Raw genomic sequence first — 14522 nt, forward strand, 5'->3', positions numbered from 1 at the left:
TGTCTCTCATAATATTTGATTGCCTTAGAATGTTGTTTAATGGTGAGAAGCAAACAAATGAACACTACAAGTTTGTTTATTTGTTTATTTACATATCTATCACATAAAAAATTTGATGCTTTTGAATTTTTATATTAATGTCTTATTTAAAACTAGATAATTTGGGTTACAAAAACTAACTAGGATTAGAATTGATCTACCTGTTTTTAATATATAAAGTCTGAAGCGTAAATTGTATGACTGACACGTCCACAGTGCCTGATTTTCTTCCATTATTGCCTCATCATCAACGTTGTTCATTTGTTAATTTCTCTTTGAATCTCTTCTTTTACTTAGTCAATTTTATCAAATTTTTAGTGCATCTGATTTAACTTTAATGAGTGTGAAAGTCTTAACACCAGTTACATTTTCTTTAATTTATCTAATTTGTTAGTGATATTTAGTTACATTCTTTTGAGTAATTGTAAAAATAAGATTATTAATACTTTCTATCTTATTCTTGGTTGGTATGTTATGCAATTGATGGTTAAGGAATAGATATGTAATGGCAGTAGTTTCTGAAAGTCCATGATAATGTCATAATTTACTTAAGATCATACATGTAGTAACTCTTGGTGTTTCAATATGTCTCAACTATATAGTTTGTTTATTTCATTATTTATATTTATTGAACGTTACTAAGTTTTTTGAGAGAAATGAAGAGGATCAGAATAATTTTCAATTTTAGCTGCTCAATAAAATTTGAAGGATAATGATACGTGGATATTAATGTTTGATTTCTTTTTAGAGCCTTCATCAACCGTGAAGCAAGAAAACTATCAAGCAATTAGTGTTTTCACATAGACGAGAGTAACCACAGTGCAAGCTTTTAAATTCCACAAGAAAACGAATTGACAATTTTTTTTAAACTTAATATTTAATAATTAATGGAAACTCATGTCATTTTATTCTATTTCATACTAAATTTTGTTCGTACTATATAGCAATACTCATTTAATTTTGTTTGAGTAAAAAAGTAACAAGATAAAATTACATTCCCATCATAATTAAAATTGATTAAAATTATATATATTTTTTCCTCCAGTACAAATTATAGAATATCACTCAGTGACATGAGCAAATTCTTATTTTTTTAAAAGAGAACGCAAACCTTTAAAAAAATGATTAGATTTGGGCCGGGTATGGATCGTGTTTGGGCTGGTTCACTGTAGTGGAGAGATAATATAACTGGGTATTAGAACGTAGGAAGGAACAATTCATACCATTTACATTTCCCAATAACAATCGCAAATCGCAGGTCTGAAATCAAATCAAATCTAGGGTTTGTTTGTTGGGAAGCGATGGCATTGAGGAGGTTCTACCATGAGATCAAGGGGAAGAAGGTTTCAGAGGTTCCAGAACACGTGAAGCCAATGCTCTCCTTCGATTACATAAAAAAAGCGATTCAGAGAGGCATGGACAATTACCATGCCAAGTACATTGAAACCAGTTCTCCCGAACCTCTCTTCCATATCTGCTATGGTGGCATGATCTTCTCCTACCTCGTTGCTCTCCCTCACGAGCGTCGCCACCTCGAACACCAGCAGCAACACGCTCAGCATCATTGATTCCTTCAGGTTCCCTTTTCCCTTCCCATACGACGCCGTTTGTTTCCGTCTTATAATTGCGTTGCGTGTTTGAGTGATTTGTCTTATATTTGCATCACTGATTTGCATTTCCATTTTCATCGCGTATTACCAATGTCTTTTGGTATTAGTAGCCAGACTTGATTAAGATAATATCCATGCTTTTAAAAATTTGTAATAGGCTTACTCGTTTATGGATTCGGTTTTGATATTGAACATGAAGGATTCGCTCGCTTTCTCTCGAGTTTGTTTTTCCATCTTCGTTTTGAGGTGTTGTGTTGTGTTTTTATTTTTAATTATTAAAATGCCTGTCATCTTGTTTTCATTTTAATTCATGTTTCGGAATTTTGTGGAGGGAACAATGAAAACCAAGAAGTGTTTTATACTTCGATTTTCATTTTGTTTACAGAAACTTGAAAATAAGAAGCATAATGGAAATAAGGTGGCATGTTTGTAATTATTAATGAAATTTAGAATGAAAAGCACAGAACAAAACAAACCAGACCACACGTTTGGGATGCTGGCCTTTGAATATAAACTACCAACATGACCTTGGAATGATGCTGTCAATTTTTTTTGAAGGGTAATTATCCAACAATTTAGTTTTTCTCAACATACTGAACATCAAAACTTTTCTTAGGCTATTCTCTGAAAATACATTCTACTTAAGCAAATTAATGGTTGGTGATGACTGATGAAACAGTAACACAGTCTGGTGCAATTAATGGACAATACCTGTACTTGTTCTTAATTCTATGTAAGTATTTGATATCTAATCAATTTATTCCTATTGTTCGTATGATCCTGGTTATTGTATTGGAGATGGTTGGCTTGCTTGATCTTTATTTGTTTTAAAATCTGAAAAATTAAGGCAGAAGCCAAGAAGCTACTGTCAGCTTTGATTCATTCAATCATTTAAATGATAGAATAAGTCCTATTTGATAATATAATCAATTTTATTGCACTTAAATGGATAACTGACACCTTATGGGCTGATTTTATTTGAAACTGCTTCCCTTGTTAAATGGGTAAAACTGAATAACTTTTTGAAAGGCCTCATAACTGAACATGTCTTTGGTTTCTTGCTACTTGCATTTGAATCTTGTACATCATTTTGACTGTTTGTGTAAGGTGGTTTGTAGGCTTTTCTAACTTAAAGTACTGTGAAAAATGTTTTTCCAGACCCTTAATCGTCTAAATTACCTCTATGGGGTTGTAGACTTTTAGTTATCTTACAGAAGAAAAAGAGTGGGTTACCCAAAAAAGTTATGTTTGGAAAAGTTGCTTACACAAATTTTTTTTGGCAACTCCTTCTGTCCTCTCCCTTCCATAAACATTTTCATGTATTCCTTCCGTAAACATCTTGTATCTCCATGGTGTATTTTAGGCTTAATAGAGATGATCACAGAGTTGAAGAACCTCTGCGTTAGTTTCTTTTAATGACACGGTTATAGGGGGGAGGGCGGAATATTAGGGAATAAAATAGGAACAAACAAAGGGAGTTCTGATTAGAAATTAGTTTGGTTGGGGGCTGGCAGGATTCTCAGCTTCCTGGAATTGAGAGGAGACAGTCTCTTCTGCAATTTTTATCTTGGATCGGCAGTCTTCGTGGTTCAGACTACGGAATAGGGGACTTCCTCAATAAAGTCCGAGATTTCTTTTTTGCTATTTCTTAGTTCTAATCCACATTCTGAAGAGTTATTTAATTCTTTTTTCATTTTCAGTTGATATGTTCTCATATATTATTATAAAGATGCCATCTTGTATTTGTATTTTCAAAATTTTGTAAAGGTGATTAAATGTTTGTTTTCCCCATATCCTTTACAGAAACTTGAAAATGGAAAGGTAATGAAAATAAGGTGGCATGTTTGTAGTTATTGATGAAATTTAAAATGAGAAATACAAAACAACCAAAACCCCCCCGCCTCCCCCTGCTAAAAAAAATTGTCCAGAGCAATTTGGGATACTGGCCTTTGAATATAAATTCACCAACATGATCCTAAAATGCAGCCGTCAAATAAAATTTTTGGGGGGTAATTTTACATTCCAAAGTAATTACCCAACAAATCAGCTTTTCTTTATCATTCCAAACATTTTTTTTTTCATTAATTGTTCTCCAAAATACATTCTACTTAATGCACATTTCTAGTGGGTGATGACTGAGGAAACAGTACTGCGGTTCTATTGCTTTTAATAGACCCTACTTCTTCTGTAACTCTCCGTAAATACTTATTTGTTCTATATTTGTTGCTTATAATTTTTTTTTTGGGTTAGCAGGATCCTGGTTGCTGAATTGGAGTTCGTTGGCTTGCTCGGTCTTTTTGTTTTAAAATCTGAAAAATCAAGGCAGAAAGATACTGTCAGCTGCAATGTATTTCATCGTTTGAATGATAAAATAAGTTCTATTTGATACAATACTCAATTTTCTTGCACTTAAATGTTAATTGAATGTGTGAAAAGAGAACATACTTTTTTTATTTGGTTCAGTCCTCTTGATGTGGTGATTTTATTTTGCAACTGCTCACCTTGTTGGATGGGTTTCATATCTCGACCAAATCATACATGTGTCACATTATATTTTCTTATCTTGAGGTAAAACTGAATAATGTTTGCATTTGAATCTGCTACATCAATTGTGGGTTTTATATCCAGTTTGAGGCTCACTAAAACCTTAACACCTAAAACCTTTAGTATTAGACCAAAAAAAAGGGAAAGTAAACAAGCAGACCTTTAGTAATCCATGCACCTGTTGACAAGAAAAATGATTCATGTATCCACACCAGGAAATCAAGTCACGGGCTACGCATTTAGCACTTGAGGGTCTAAATCCTTTAGCAACTACCTAGCTGGATGGTGTCGTGCGAATTGGCTACCGTACGTCGATTGTAATCTCCTACATTCGAGTTCCTATATAAATAGGCTAATACCATTTCGTCATGTATGCATACTATTCTATTATTATTCTTCACTTGATGTAAATTATAGTTAATAGGGAAGAAAAACAAAAAACTTCAAGTGAAGGTAACCTTCAAAACAAAAGAAATCAAGCAAATGTATTTTCATTCATCAATTTGCATAATAACAAACAAGATGTCTTTTATATGCTTCTATCGAAGTATGTGCCAACAGGAAGGAAAATGTAACAAATAAATAAGAAGCTAACAACTTGTGATACTCCTCTTTACAAGTCACATCCTTTCCAATATTAAGGTACTTCATAATCCTTCAACTATTTAGGCCTAAGCATATTCCTCTTGGGTTATAATCATTTCATGCTTCAAATCCAAGTCTTTTTCTTAAATCAGTACAGCATCTTGGGCCTCTAGTTCATGAACACGTTTATCCATATCACTCGCTTCTGCATCCACAAATGACTTGTCCTGTAGGCGTAAGTGCGGATAACTAGCAAGAACATCTTCAAGAACTTCCCATGTTACATCTTTAGGATACAACCCCCGTCATTGAATCAATACCTTTCGATGCTGTTGATTGGCTCTTCCCTCAACATATAAAATGGCTAGAGGCTGAACCTGAGGTTTGTTGTCACAGGATTTAGGAGGCAAGGTTAAGATGGGGTCAGATTTACCTCGTTTAAGAAGGGAGGAGCGAAATATTTGATGAATTTGGGATGAGTGACGGAGGCAAAGCCAATTCATATGCCACATCACCAATGCATCGAATGAAGGGAAAAGGACCATAATAACATCTTGCAAGCTTTTGAGTCTTTGATCCTGTGAAACTTGCCTATAAAGTCGTAAGCGGACCATGACCAAATCCCCCAATTGTAAAGGTGCAGCTAAGCGTTTTAAATATGCATTATGCTTCATGGTTTCTTGTGCCTTAAGCAATTTAGCTCGAAGCTTGGCCATAATAATATCTTTACTGGTCAACTGAGTATCTAATGCTTCGATTCTACTGCTACCTCCATAATATTGTGGAATAGACGGTGGTGGCTTACCATAAACCATTTGAAAAGGGTGAATGAATAACTAGAAGTATGAACAGAGGAATCATAACTCCATTCTGCCGAGTGAAGGAATCTCGAATAAAGTCAGCCACATCCTTCTGCATGTCATGCCTAAAGAAATTATCACTTATGCTCCCCAATGTTTTCTGTACCCAATATGCCCTCCTAATGGTGAACGTGGAACTCCTCTAACAACAATTGTTTGAGAGAAGGACTATACCCAATAAATAGTATGCCTTTATAAATAATTGACCTTGAGAAATAGACATGTCAGGAAGAAAAGATGGGTCTACCATAACCTGAGTATAAAGTTCTTTGAGTTCAAGGTCCTGTTAATATGTTGCTTTCAACTTGTTAATGAATTCATCAAATTGCAATGTTGCCAAAAGATGGCATGAAGTAGATTGGACCCAACTAAGAGCCTCCCTGTCCCTGTAAAATGAGGCTATCTCAATCCCTTGATTGGAATGAAAAACAAAAGAAAGGAAGCAAATGTATTTTCATTCATCAATATCAACATAACAAACAAGCTGTCTTTTATATGTTTCTAATATAATACGGGCCAACAGAAACAAATAATAACAAATTAACAAGTTGAGATACTCCTCCTTTTATTTTTGTTGTTGTTAATACTCATCTCGAGAGCTCATACACATGCAATACTAAGAAACCTCGTAATCTTTTAACCATTTTGCCCTTAGCGTAATCCTCTTGAGCCTATTTGAGGTATAATTTCCACTTCATGCTCCAAATTCAAGTCTTTTTCTTCCAAATCAATTTGACTGATGACTACTCTTAAACTATTTGTTCTTCTTATCAATTTATGTGCCACATCATTTTGTATAAAGCTTTGGTGAAAAAACTTTCTTGTGATAGTTATAACTGTTTTTAAATTAGAACAGATGTGGATTCTATTAATCAGGTGACAATATTTAAATAAAATAAAATTTAGAATAAAATAAAGCTTTTAAACATGAAATAGCAATTTGAAGTCAAGAGAAATTCAGCTTAGTGGTGAAAAGTTTCAATATGATATCTATTAAAGAAAAATTATTATTTCAAGAACTAGTATACCTTTTGTTTTTTTATTTTGAGGAATATTTGGAATGTTATTTTATGCGTTAAACAAATTAAGGTGAGATAAGATTTTTTGTATTATTATAAATTAAAGGTATATCAATTTTTTTAAAACACCAACTTTAAGTATGTTCAGTTTAGCAAGAAACTAATAATATCTTTGTATGGAAGCATGTAATATTTTATTTACTGTACTGTTGAGATGTAAAAATTTGAATAAAAGATAGATTATCGTAAGCTTGACATGTGTGATGTGTCAACGTGAAAATTCTTTTTTATAAGTGAAAAATGGATTATCAAATAAAAAAACATAAATATTAATGCGCATGGAGAAACTTAACATATGATCAATCATGTAGTTTTTCAACACAATATTAATTAAAATAGATTATGAAATAAGAAAAATATAAATATTAATATACATTAAATGATCAATCATGTAGTTACTTTTGTCATAGAAAACAAATTTAACAAATGATCATATTTATTTTAAAATTCATTCAAATAATAATAATATAAGTGTTTTTATTTTTTATTTTCGTGCGAAAGCATAAAATATTTTATAATTCCTTTGTGTAGACTGTTGTATCAGTTTGTTTGTGTTGTACGCTTCATTTATTATCAAAAAACATTCTTCCATATGGACGAATTTTATTTAATGAACTGAAATTAGCAATACCAATATTTTTTTTGTCCAAATAGAGGTCCTCAACCTTAAATACCTAAGATGAATTTTTGATGAAATTTCACAATCAGAACAAACTTTACATTATGAGATTATACTATATTTTCTGTTTCATCTTATATATATATATATATATATGGTTGGAGACATTTCGATCAATGCCGATGTCTCCTCACAATAATGCAACAACAGATTTATAATATTTCTTAATTAAAAATCATAAAATATTATAATTTTTAATATATTAATAACATGAAATATTTTCAATAAAAAAATAATTATTTTTTTATTTCTATAATTTTAGACATACATAGTCAGAATTAAATCTACATGCAAGGGAGACTTGAGTTCCCCAAAGAGCAAAAATGTTTTTGTTGGTGGTAAAGTTGCAATTTTGGTTAAAAATAAGACGAGAGAAGAAAAAGACATAAAACAAAGGTAACACTTTTCAGGAACTGTGTAATAGTCATAAGGTACACACCAAAACAGAGGAAGAAGAGTTAACGGTGAAGAGAAAGAAAAGAAGCATAAGAAGCTTACCGTTGGTGGTGGTGATTAGGGAACAGCCACACCATCACCGGTGACTGGCATAACATCAACATTGGGAATCTGAAACCCAATTTCAAATTCAAATCAATTAAAAGGGTCACTTGTTTATTCAAAACTCCCTGCTTATATTCCTTTTTTCCCTTGTGAAACAGCTTTAGAGCTATTCAAAGTTCAGATCTTTAACCTTGTTTTCTCTTCCATTGCAGGTTAGTTTTCTTTAATTTTCCTTAAACTCATGTGGGTTTCTCTTGTTTTGGCTTGCACCTTTGTGGGGCTTGCCAAAGGGTAGGCCTTGGCATGACTTTCTTGACCAGTTTGGCACAGTAATCACTTGACTTATCTAATCATAAGTGCTTGTTTTATAGAATGATTCATTGCATGAAAATATTTGTGATATTGATAAGTACTTATCTTGTGATTCTTTAGGCTTTGAAGTGATCAGGGTCTTATAATCATGCCTAGAGAGAGTCATGCCTAGAGAGAGTTTTATAATTCACTGAATTGGTCTAGTGAGTAGTGATTCTTGTTGCAGTGCTTTCCTTCTCACTTTCTTAACATGTTCTGACCTTGTAATGCCTGAAATGGTTGCTGGCTCATATTGTGCTGTATTTGCTTGGGAATGTTGCATCTGGGTTTTGATGGACTATTTGTGTGTTTAATATGTTTTACTATCATTCGAATTTTTTAGATTATCAATTATTTTGCTATTGACATTGTTGCTCGATTTCCTGAGGGTTTGTTTGGTGGGTTATTGTCACTGATCATTGGCCTTGGGTTAATTTCTTAGCCCTGCCTATCCCTATCCTTTTTGAAGCATGTAGTCTTCTCATCTTTGTATGATTTCGTATTTGAATTCATTACTGTGAATAGATGTCATGCTGATCTGTACTTTCACTGGAATTGTGCTATCAAAATGAACATATATTTAAATTTGGTTTTGTGTGAATTCAGTTACAATTATCTTTTTCATTATCTCATTATTTTCTAATATGAATTCATAAGTCAGGGATGTATTCATGTTTTGAACTATCAACAATTTAATCAATTGTTGCTACTTATATTTTTTTTTCTATTTTCTGTGTATTATAAATGTTTTTATGTGATATATTTTTACAGTGGATAAGAAGGAGTACTAATTTTCATTTCTGAGTGCAATCTGTCACGCATTTCTGTGAGTGTGTGCACGTGTGTGTGTCCTTATTTGTTCAAAATATATGTTGTGTGTAAGTTTGTTGACTATCGTGTTACCAGTGCTTTTCATGTCTCTATTTATCAATTTTATGCCTGTACTTCAGGGGTGATACATAATAAATTAATATGAAGGATACTGAGAATTTAAATAACAAACGATCTAGAAAATCCAGTCAATCAAAGGAACAGACTAAGTCCAAGCTGGTTTCATCAAAATTCAAAACAAGAAGCACAAAATGCCGAGGGAAGAAACACAAAGTGAAATCAAAATCTCATAAACTCAGAGTTGGTACAAACACATCAAGGAGGACAGTTTCTGATTCTTCCATCAAGGCACCGATAGAGGATTCCTCAAATAAAAATGTTATTATTAGAAAAAATCTGCATAAAACTGATGGGAAATCTTCACAGATGCTGTCTTCAGCAAAGCTACAAGGAGAAAAAGTTTCTCATAGTTCTAGGAAACATGGGATAGATGTTGATGAGAAGGCAAAGATTAAAAAACGTAAGAGAAGGAGAAAGAAGAAAAGACGAAGGGATAAAGTGGATCTTGATGATGCTTCACGCTTGCTAAGGAGAACAAGATACCTCTTAATCAAAATGAAGCTAGAGCAGAACCTTATTGATGCTTACTCTGGAGAAGGTTGGAAAGGTCAAAGGTATGGGAAAGGTCAATTTTATTTATTGGACATTCATTTGGACGTCCATTATCTGGTTGACTTGTTTTTAAGAACATTATCTGTTTTGTTTTTCTGTTTGCAGAAACTTAGGCAAGATTTATCATCTGATTGTCAAAATATGAAGTATAACTCCTGTTTGTTTGAAGTTTTTGAAATGACAATACACTTTAATATGATTATAAGAACTAAGCTTTATATTATCGTGGTTCAGTAATGTTGATATAAAGCCATTTCTAAGCCGTCACCCTATAGCTTTTGGAAAAGTTGAATCATGACATGATATTAGAGCCTCTATGAGCAAGCAGCATGAGTTTGAACCCTGCCACCCCCATTATTCTAAATAAATGTGGAATTTCAGCACAAAGTAAGGTGGGCTTGTGCATTGTACAGACTTCAAGCCCACTCATTAGCCTTGACCTAATAACATAAGCATTTGGGAGAGTTGGTTTATGACAATTAGAAAAGCAGTTTGGCTTTGAACTTAGTACAGCTATTGCTATTAGTATGGTGTAGGGGAGAAAAGTAGAGGGGAGACAATATGATTATTCTTTTTTTCTCATATTGACCATACTTTCAGAAGTGACATTGTTTATGTGATAATTATCTTCTTAATAATATCATCTTTTTTTCTCTGTTATTAAATGTGTCCTGAATAATTCTTTTTCAACTCTATACAATAAATAGACAAATTATTCTGAAATTGAAATTATTTATTTTCTTTAAATACTTTCCTATTTCTCCAAAAAATAGTTTGCAGCAATGCAGTGTGATTATTTTTATTTAAAAACAATGATTAGTTTTTAAAATTCAAAACAATTCCTTGAGAAATAGTTTTGACTAATTGTTATTCTTGTCACAGCCGAGAGAAGATTAGACCAGAAAAGGAGCTATTAAGAGCAAAAAAGCAGATTTTAAAATGTAAACTTAGTATTCGTGATGCCATACACCAGTTGGATTCTCTTAGTTCTGTGGGTAGCATTGAGGATTCTGTCATTGCTCCAGATGGATCTGTTTATCATGAACATGTGAGCAAGTGCCAAAATTACAAACCCCATATTGTGTTTATCTTTTTGCATTCTTTCCTGTCCTAGACCTTTTATAATGCTTCACATCTTGTTTTAAGTTTCTAATGTGGAGTCTTTGATTGCACACTGTTCTCATGTTTAATCAACTCAGAGAAATGAGATGGCTCGCCATTTTAAAAATGGGATATTTACTTTTCTGTATTTTTTTTCATGTAGATATTCTGTGCAAATTGCAAACTACATGAAGCTTTCCCAGATAATGATATTATACTTTGTGATGGCACATGCAATCGTGCTTTTCACCAAAGATGTCTTAATCCTCCTTTGGATACCGAAAATAGTGAGTTCCCATTTATAATTGTGAACTTATTCCATAACCTTCGGTATGCTGGCTTTTCATTCAAACAACAATATGATTAATCATACATTGCAGTTCCTCCTGGTGACCAAGGTTGGTTTTGCAAGTTTTGTGAATGTAAGATAGAAATACTAGAGGCAACAAATGCCCATCTTGGGACTCAATTCTCATTGGACAGTACTTGGCAGGTTTTTTACCCTAATAATCTCTTGCAACCTTAAATTTGTAGATTTTAACTTCTGAGTTCTCTCCTGATATATTTATTCTTACTGGTCCATGCAATGACACCTTTCTCCCATAAATTAAGGATGTATTTAAGGAAGAGGCTTCTATGCCTGATGGTGATATTGCATTACTGAATCCAGTAGAAGAATGGCCATCAGATGATCCAGAAGATGATGATTATAATCCAGAGAGGAAAGAAGACAGCCACAGCATCAACATGGAAGGAGATGATGAAAATGCATCCGATGATTTAAGCAGTTCTTCTAGTCCGTGGTCTTTGAATGGCGAAAGTTCTCCAGTAGATGATAGTGTCAACCATGAATATTATTCTGTTAATAGCTGCTTATATTCTGATAAGTTAGGGGAAATAGCATTTGGCCGTAGGCAGCGTAGAGCTGTTGACTACAAGAAACTCTATGATGTGAGTATCTAAGTTCTCATTCAACATAAGCATATGTTCTCAAACTAAAATTTACAACTTCCACAGTTGTATAGAATTCACAAATCACTGAACACGTGTTGGTCTTTCTTAAAAATAGAGTTCCCTAATTTCTTCTCTGGCCATACATGATTCAGATGATATAAATGAAGTTTCGTTTGACTTTATCATTTTAGGAAATGTTTGGGAAGGATGCTCTACCAAGTGAACAAGTGAGTGAAGATGAAGACTGGGGTCCTGGCAAAAGAAAGCAAAGAGAAAAGGAGTCTGATGCTGTCAATACTCTTATTACACTGCATGAAAGTGAGAATAAATATCCCAATAATGAGAACAATGATAAAATAATAGATGGTTCTTCAGGCATACAAGTAAGAAGGCCTTGTTTCAGGATTCCACTTGATGCAGTTGAGGTATTACTTGTAGCAATTTTTGTTGCCATCTTTCTTTATTGCCATTACCCTTTGAAATTCCTGTTGTCAACAAACATAAAAATAATTGTATATGCACTAATTTTGTCTGTTTAATGGAATGTGCCAGAAACTCCGCCAAGTTTTTGCAGAGAATGAACTTCCTCCAAGATCTGTGAAGGAAGGTCTTTCAAAAGAGTTGGGACTTGATCCTGAAAAGGTTATGCCTTGCAGTGTGTAGTCTCTTGTTATCTGTATTTATCATAGAAAGCTGCGTTACCTCTGGAAAATATTAAATATTTCACAGCAAATTTTATATTATCTCTATCTGCACTGTTACCTGCACTGCTTTTGGTTTTTATTCATGTCAAGCAGCTCTTGATCTGTTCAAACTCCCTTACTAATGTGTTAGAAAATGCAGGTTAGCAAATGGTTCAAAAATGCACGTTACTTGGCACTTAAAACCAGAAGGGTAAGCTTTACTGTGATGCTTTTGCTCTCTCTTTTCAATTTATTTGAGTAATATTGTTTCTTCATTCTGATCCTTCTCTGTTTGATTCGTAGTACACTTGAATGGAGTTTTCCCCAACAAAAACAAAAAAATAAAAATTAAAAATGCTTCACAATATCTCTCAACTCAAATTGTTCTTATTAATTTGTTAGAATTGCTTTATACAGTTACAGACTTATACTTGTTTTAAATCCAACAATAAGACATCTATTTATGTCCCGAATTAAGAAATTGTTTTGTTCTTGGACTTGGCAATAAAGTCATTGATGTAAGCGGGTTTTGGTCAGTTTCAAGCAGAAGGAGAACAGCTTCAAAGTTTCACTTCTAAGATCTCAAAGGATTCTGTATCTCAAAACATGGAGAAAGACGAGCTTTTGAAATCAAAGGCCTCCAAAATTACCGTGACTCATTCCCAGAAGAATGGTGAAAATGTCACTTGTAAAGAGAAAATAAAATTATCTAGTCCCTTAAAGAAAAGGCAACCAAAACTATATCCACCAGTGACAAGACAAAATGGCAATAAGGTGATTTTCTATTAATCTAAATGTCACGTTGTGAGTGTATGTTTTCGTGCTTGAGAAGCAACATTGCTGTATAAAGGTGGCTTTTGTAGTTGGAATTTTTATTAATAATTTGTTACCCTCTAATGTTCTATTTTCAGGACACTGTGGAGATCAGTGATGATATTAGCTTGAAGAAACTGTTGAAAAAAAGAAAAAAGAGGGTAAATTTTACATTTGAAGGGGACTCTCAGGCAGCTGAGTTGGAATTTGAAAGACTCAGTAAAGTGAAGATTAAACTAGATAGCATGAAGCAAAAATTAAATGAACTTCAAAATTTCAGAGCAAAGGACTCACATAAACTCTATTTGAACGAACCGTGTGTTATATATGTCCCCACAGCTGAGTTAAGGGAAAAGGTTGAATAATAATTATATTTTTTAGGCTTAAATATGTTTTTTGGTTTACACATTCTTGTGAGATTTTAATTTTAGTTCATTTTTTTTTTCTTTTGTTTTAGTTCTTGATTTTTCAAAATTCATTGCTTTTAGTTCCTTAACTAAGAAATTGTCATGTGATGATTTTTTGTACATGCTGATTTTTTATTAGAATTTGTTATCACTAAGGATTAAGAGCATTGAATCTAAATAAAAATTCAAGGACTAAAATAAAAAAGAAACTTCTTTTAGGGAGAAAAATTAAAACCTTGCCAAATATATGACCTACGATATATCTAAACTTTTTTTATTACAGTTTTTTAACACCAAAGTAATACATGATTGGTTATTACTTTGAACATGGTACAATGATAATGAAGCAAACTTTATGTGATAGCATCATTACTTGCTCCCTGCGAACTGTCTAACATACTTTGCCACGACACTATATATTGATTTTCTTTAGAAACTTCTGAATTCTGATTGTGCAATTGTATGGTTCATGGGAATATCATGTATACTGATAGAGGATGCAATCTTACGAACCTCCTTTTTGAATGAATTGAACCTAATAATTAGATAACAATGACTCACTGAGCTCCTACCATTTACTTCTAATTGTGTTTGTTTGTGTTTATAAATGTGATTTTGATATTTTATTTTAATAGAATTAATTTTAATTCAAAATAAGTTTGAATTGAAGAGATTTTATTTAAAATTTTGTCTTAAATGTAAATTTATAGTAAAATATGTTATTTGATATGAATACTACTTTATATAAAAATTAATAGAAAAAACTGAGATAAAAATGATTAAAAATTGTTCCTATTTATTTTTTCTTATGTG

At 32.6% G+C, this 14522-nt stretch overlaps 2 protein-coding genes across 4 annotated transcripts; both read left to right on the plus strand.

Moving 5' to 3' along the window:
* Window positions 1–1268: 1268 nt before the first annotated feature.
* On the plus strand, window positions 1269–4204 carry LOC113852796. The gene is made up of 2 exons (XM_027483167.1): window positions 1269–1616; window positions 3903–4204. Exon 1 carries the CDS (start codon window positions 1341–1343, stop codon window positions 1605–1607), a length of 267 nt encoding a protein of 88 aa, XP_027338968.1. The 5' UTR covers window positions 1269–1340; the 3' UTR covers window positions 1608–1616; window positions 3903–4204.
* Window positions 4205–7813: 3609 nt separating this feature from the next.
* On the plus strand, window positions 7814–13667 carry LOC113850346 (pathogenesis-related homeodomain protein). Of its 3 annotated transcripts, XM_027480856.1 has the most exons (13): window positions 7864–7999; window positions 8110–8226; window positions 8330–8412; window positions 9199–9753; window positions 10634–10799; window positions 11016–11139; window positions 11233–11345; window positions 11465–11803; window positions 11998–12231; window positions 12359–12448; window positions 12650–12700; window positions 13027–13263; window positions 13401–13667. In XM_027480856.1, the coding sequence occupies exons 4-13, from the start codon at window positions 9221–9223 to the stop codon at window positions 13665–13667; spliced, it is 2154 nt and encodes a 717-aa protein (XP_027336657.1). In that variant the 5' UTR covers window positions 7864–7999; window positions 8110–8226; window positions 8330–8412; window positions 9199–9220. The 3 variants fall into 3 exon arrangements, with proteins under 3 accessions (XP_027336666.1, XP_027336675.1, XP_027336657.1); XM_027480874.1 differs by lacking the exon at window positions 8110–8226 and having other exon boundaries at window positions 7861–8109; XM_027480865.1 differs by lacking the exons at window positions 8110–8226; window positions 8330–8412 and having other exon boundaries at window positions 7814–8109.
* Window positions 13668–14522: the final 855 nt, after the last annotated feature.

The sequence above is a fragment of the Abrus precatorius genome, unplaced genomic scaffold, assembly GCF_003935025.1.
Source record: "Abrus precatorius isolate BTA unplaced genomic scaffold, Abrus_2018 Scaffold10, whole genome shotgun sequence".
In the NCBI taxonomy this organism is placed as follows: Eukaryota; Viridiplantae; Streptophyta; class Magnoliopsida; order Fabales; family Fabaceae; genus Abrus; species Abrus precatorius.

Excerpts from the sequence above, each read along its gene's own strand:
- LOC113852796 (XM_027483167.1), top strand. The coding sequence starts at position 1,341 with ATGGCATTGAGGAGGTTCTACCATGAGATCAAGGGGAAGAAGGTTTCA.
- LOC113850346 (XM_027480865.1), top strand. The coding sequence starts at position 9,221 with ATGAAGGATACTGAGAATTTAAATAACAAACGATCTAGAAAATCCAGT. Across the intron at positions 9,754-10,633 it reads GAAGGTTGGAAAGGTCAAAG|CCGAGAGAAGATTAGACCAG; the intron begins GTATGGGAAAGG and ends TTCTTGTCACAG. Across the intron at positions 10,800-11,015 it reads GATCTGTTTATCATGAACAT|ATATTCTGTGCAAATTGCAA; the intron begins GTGAGCAAGTGC and ends TTTTTCATGTAG.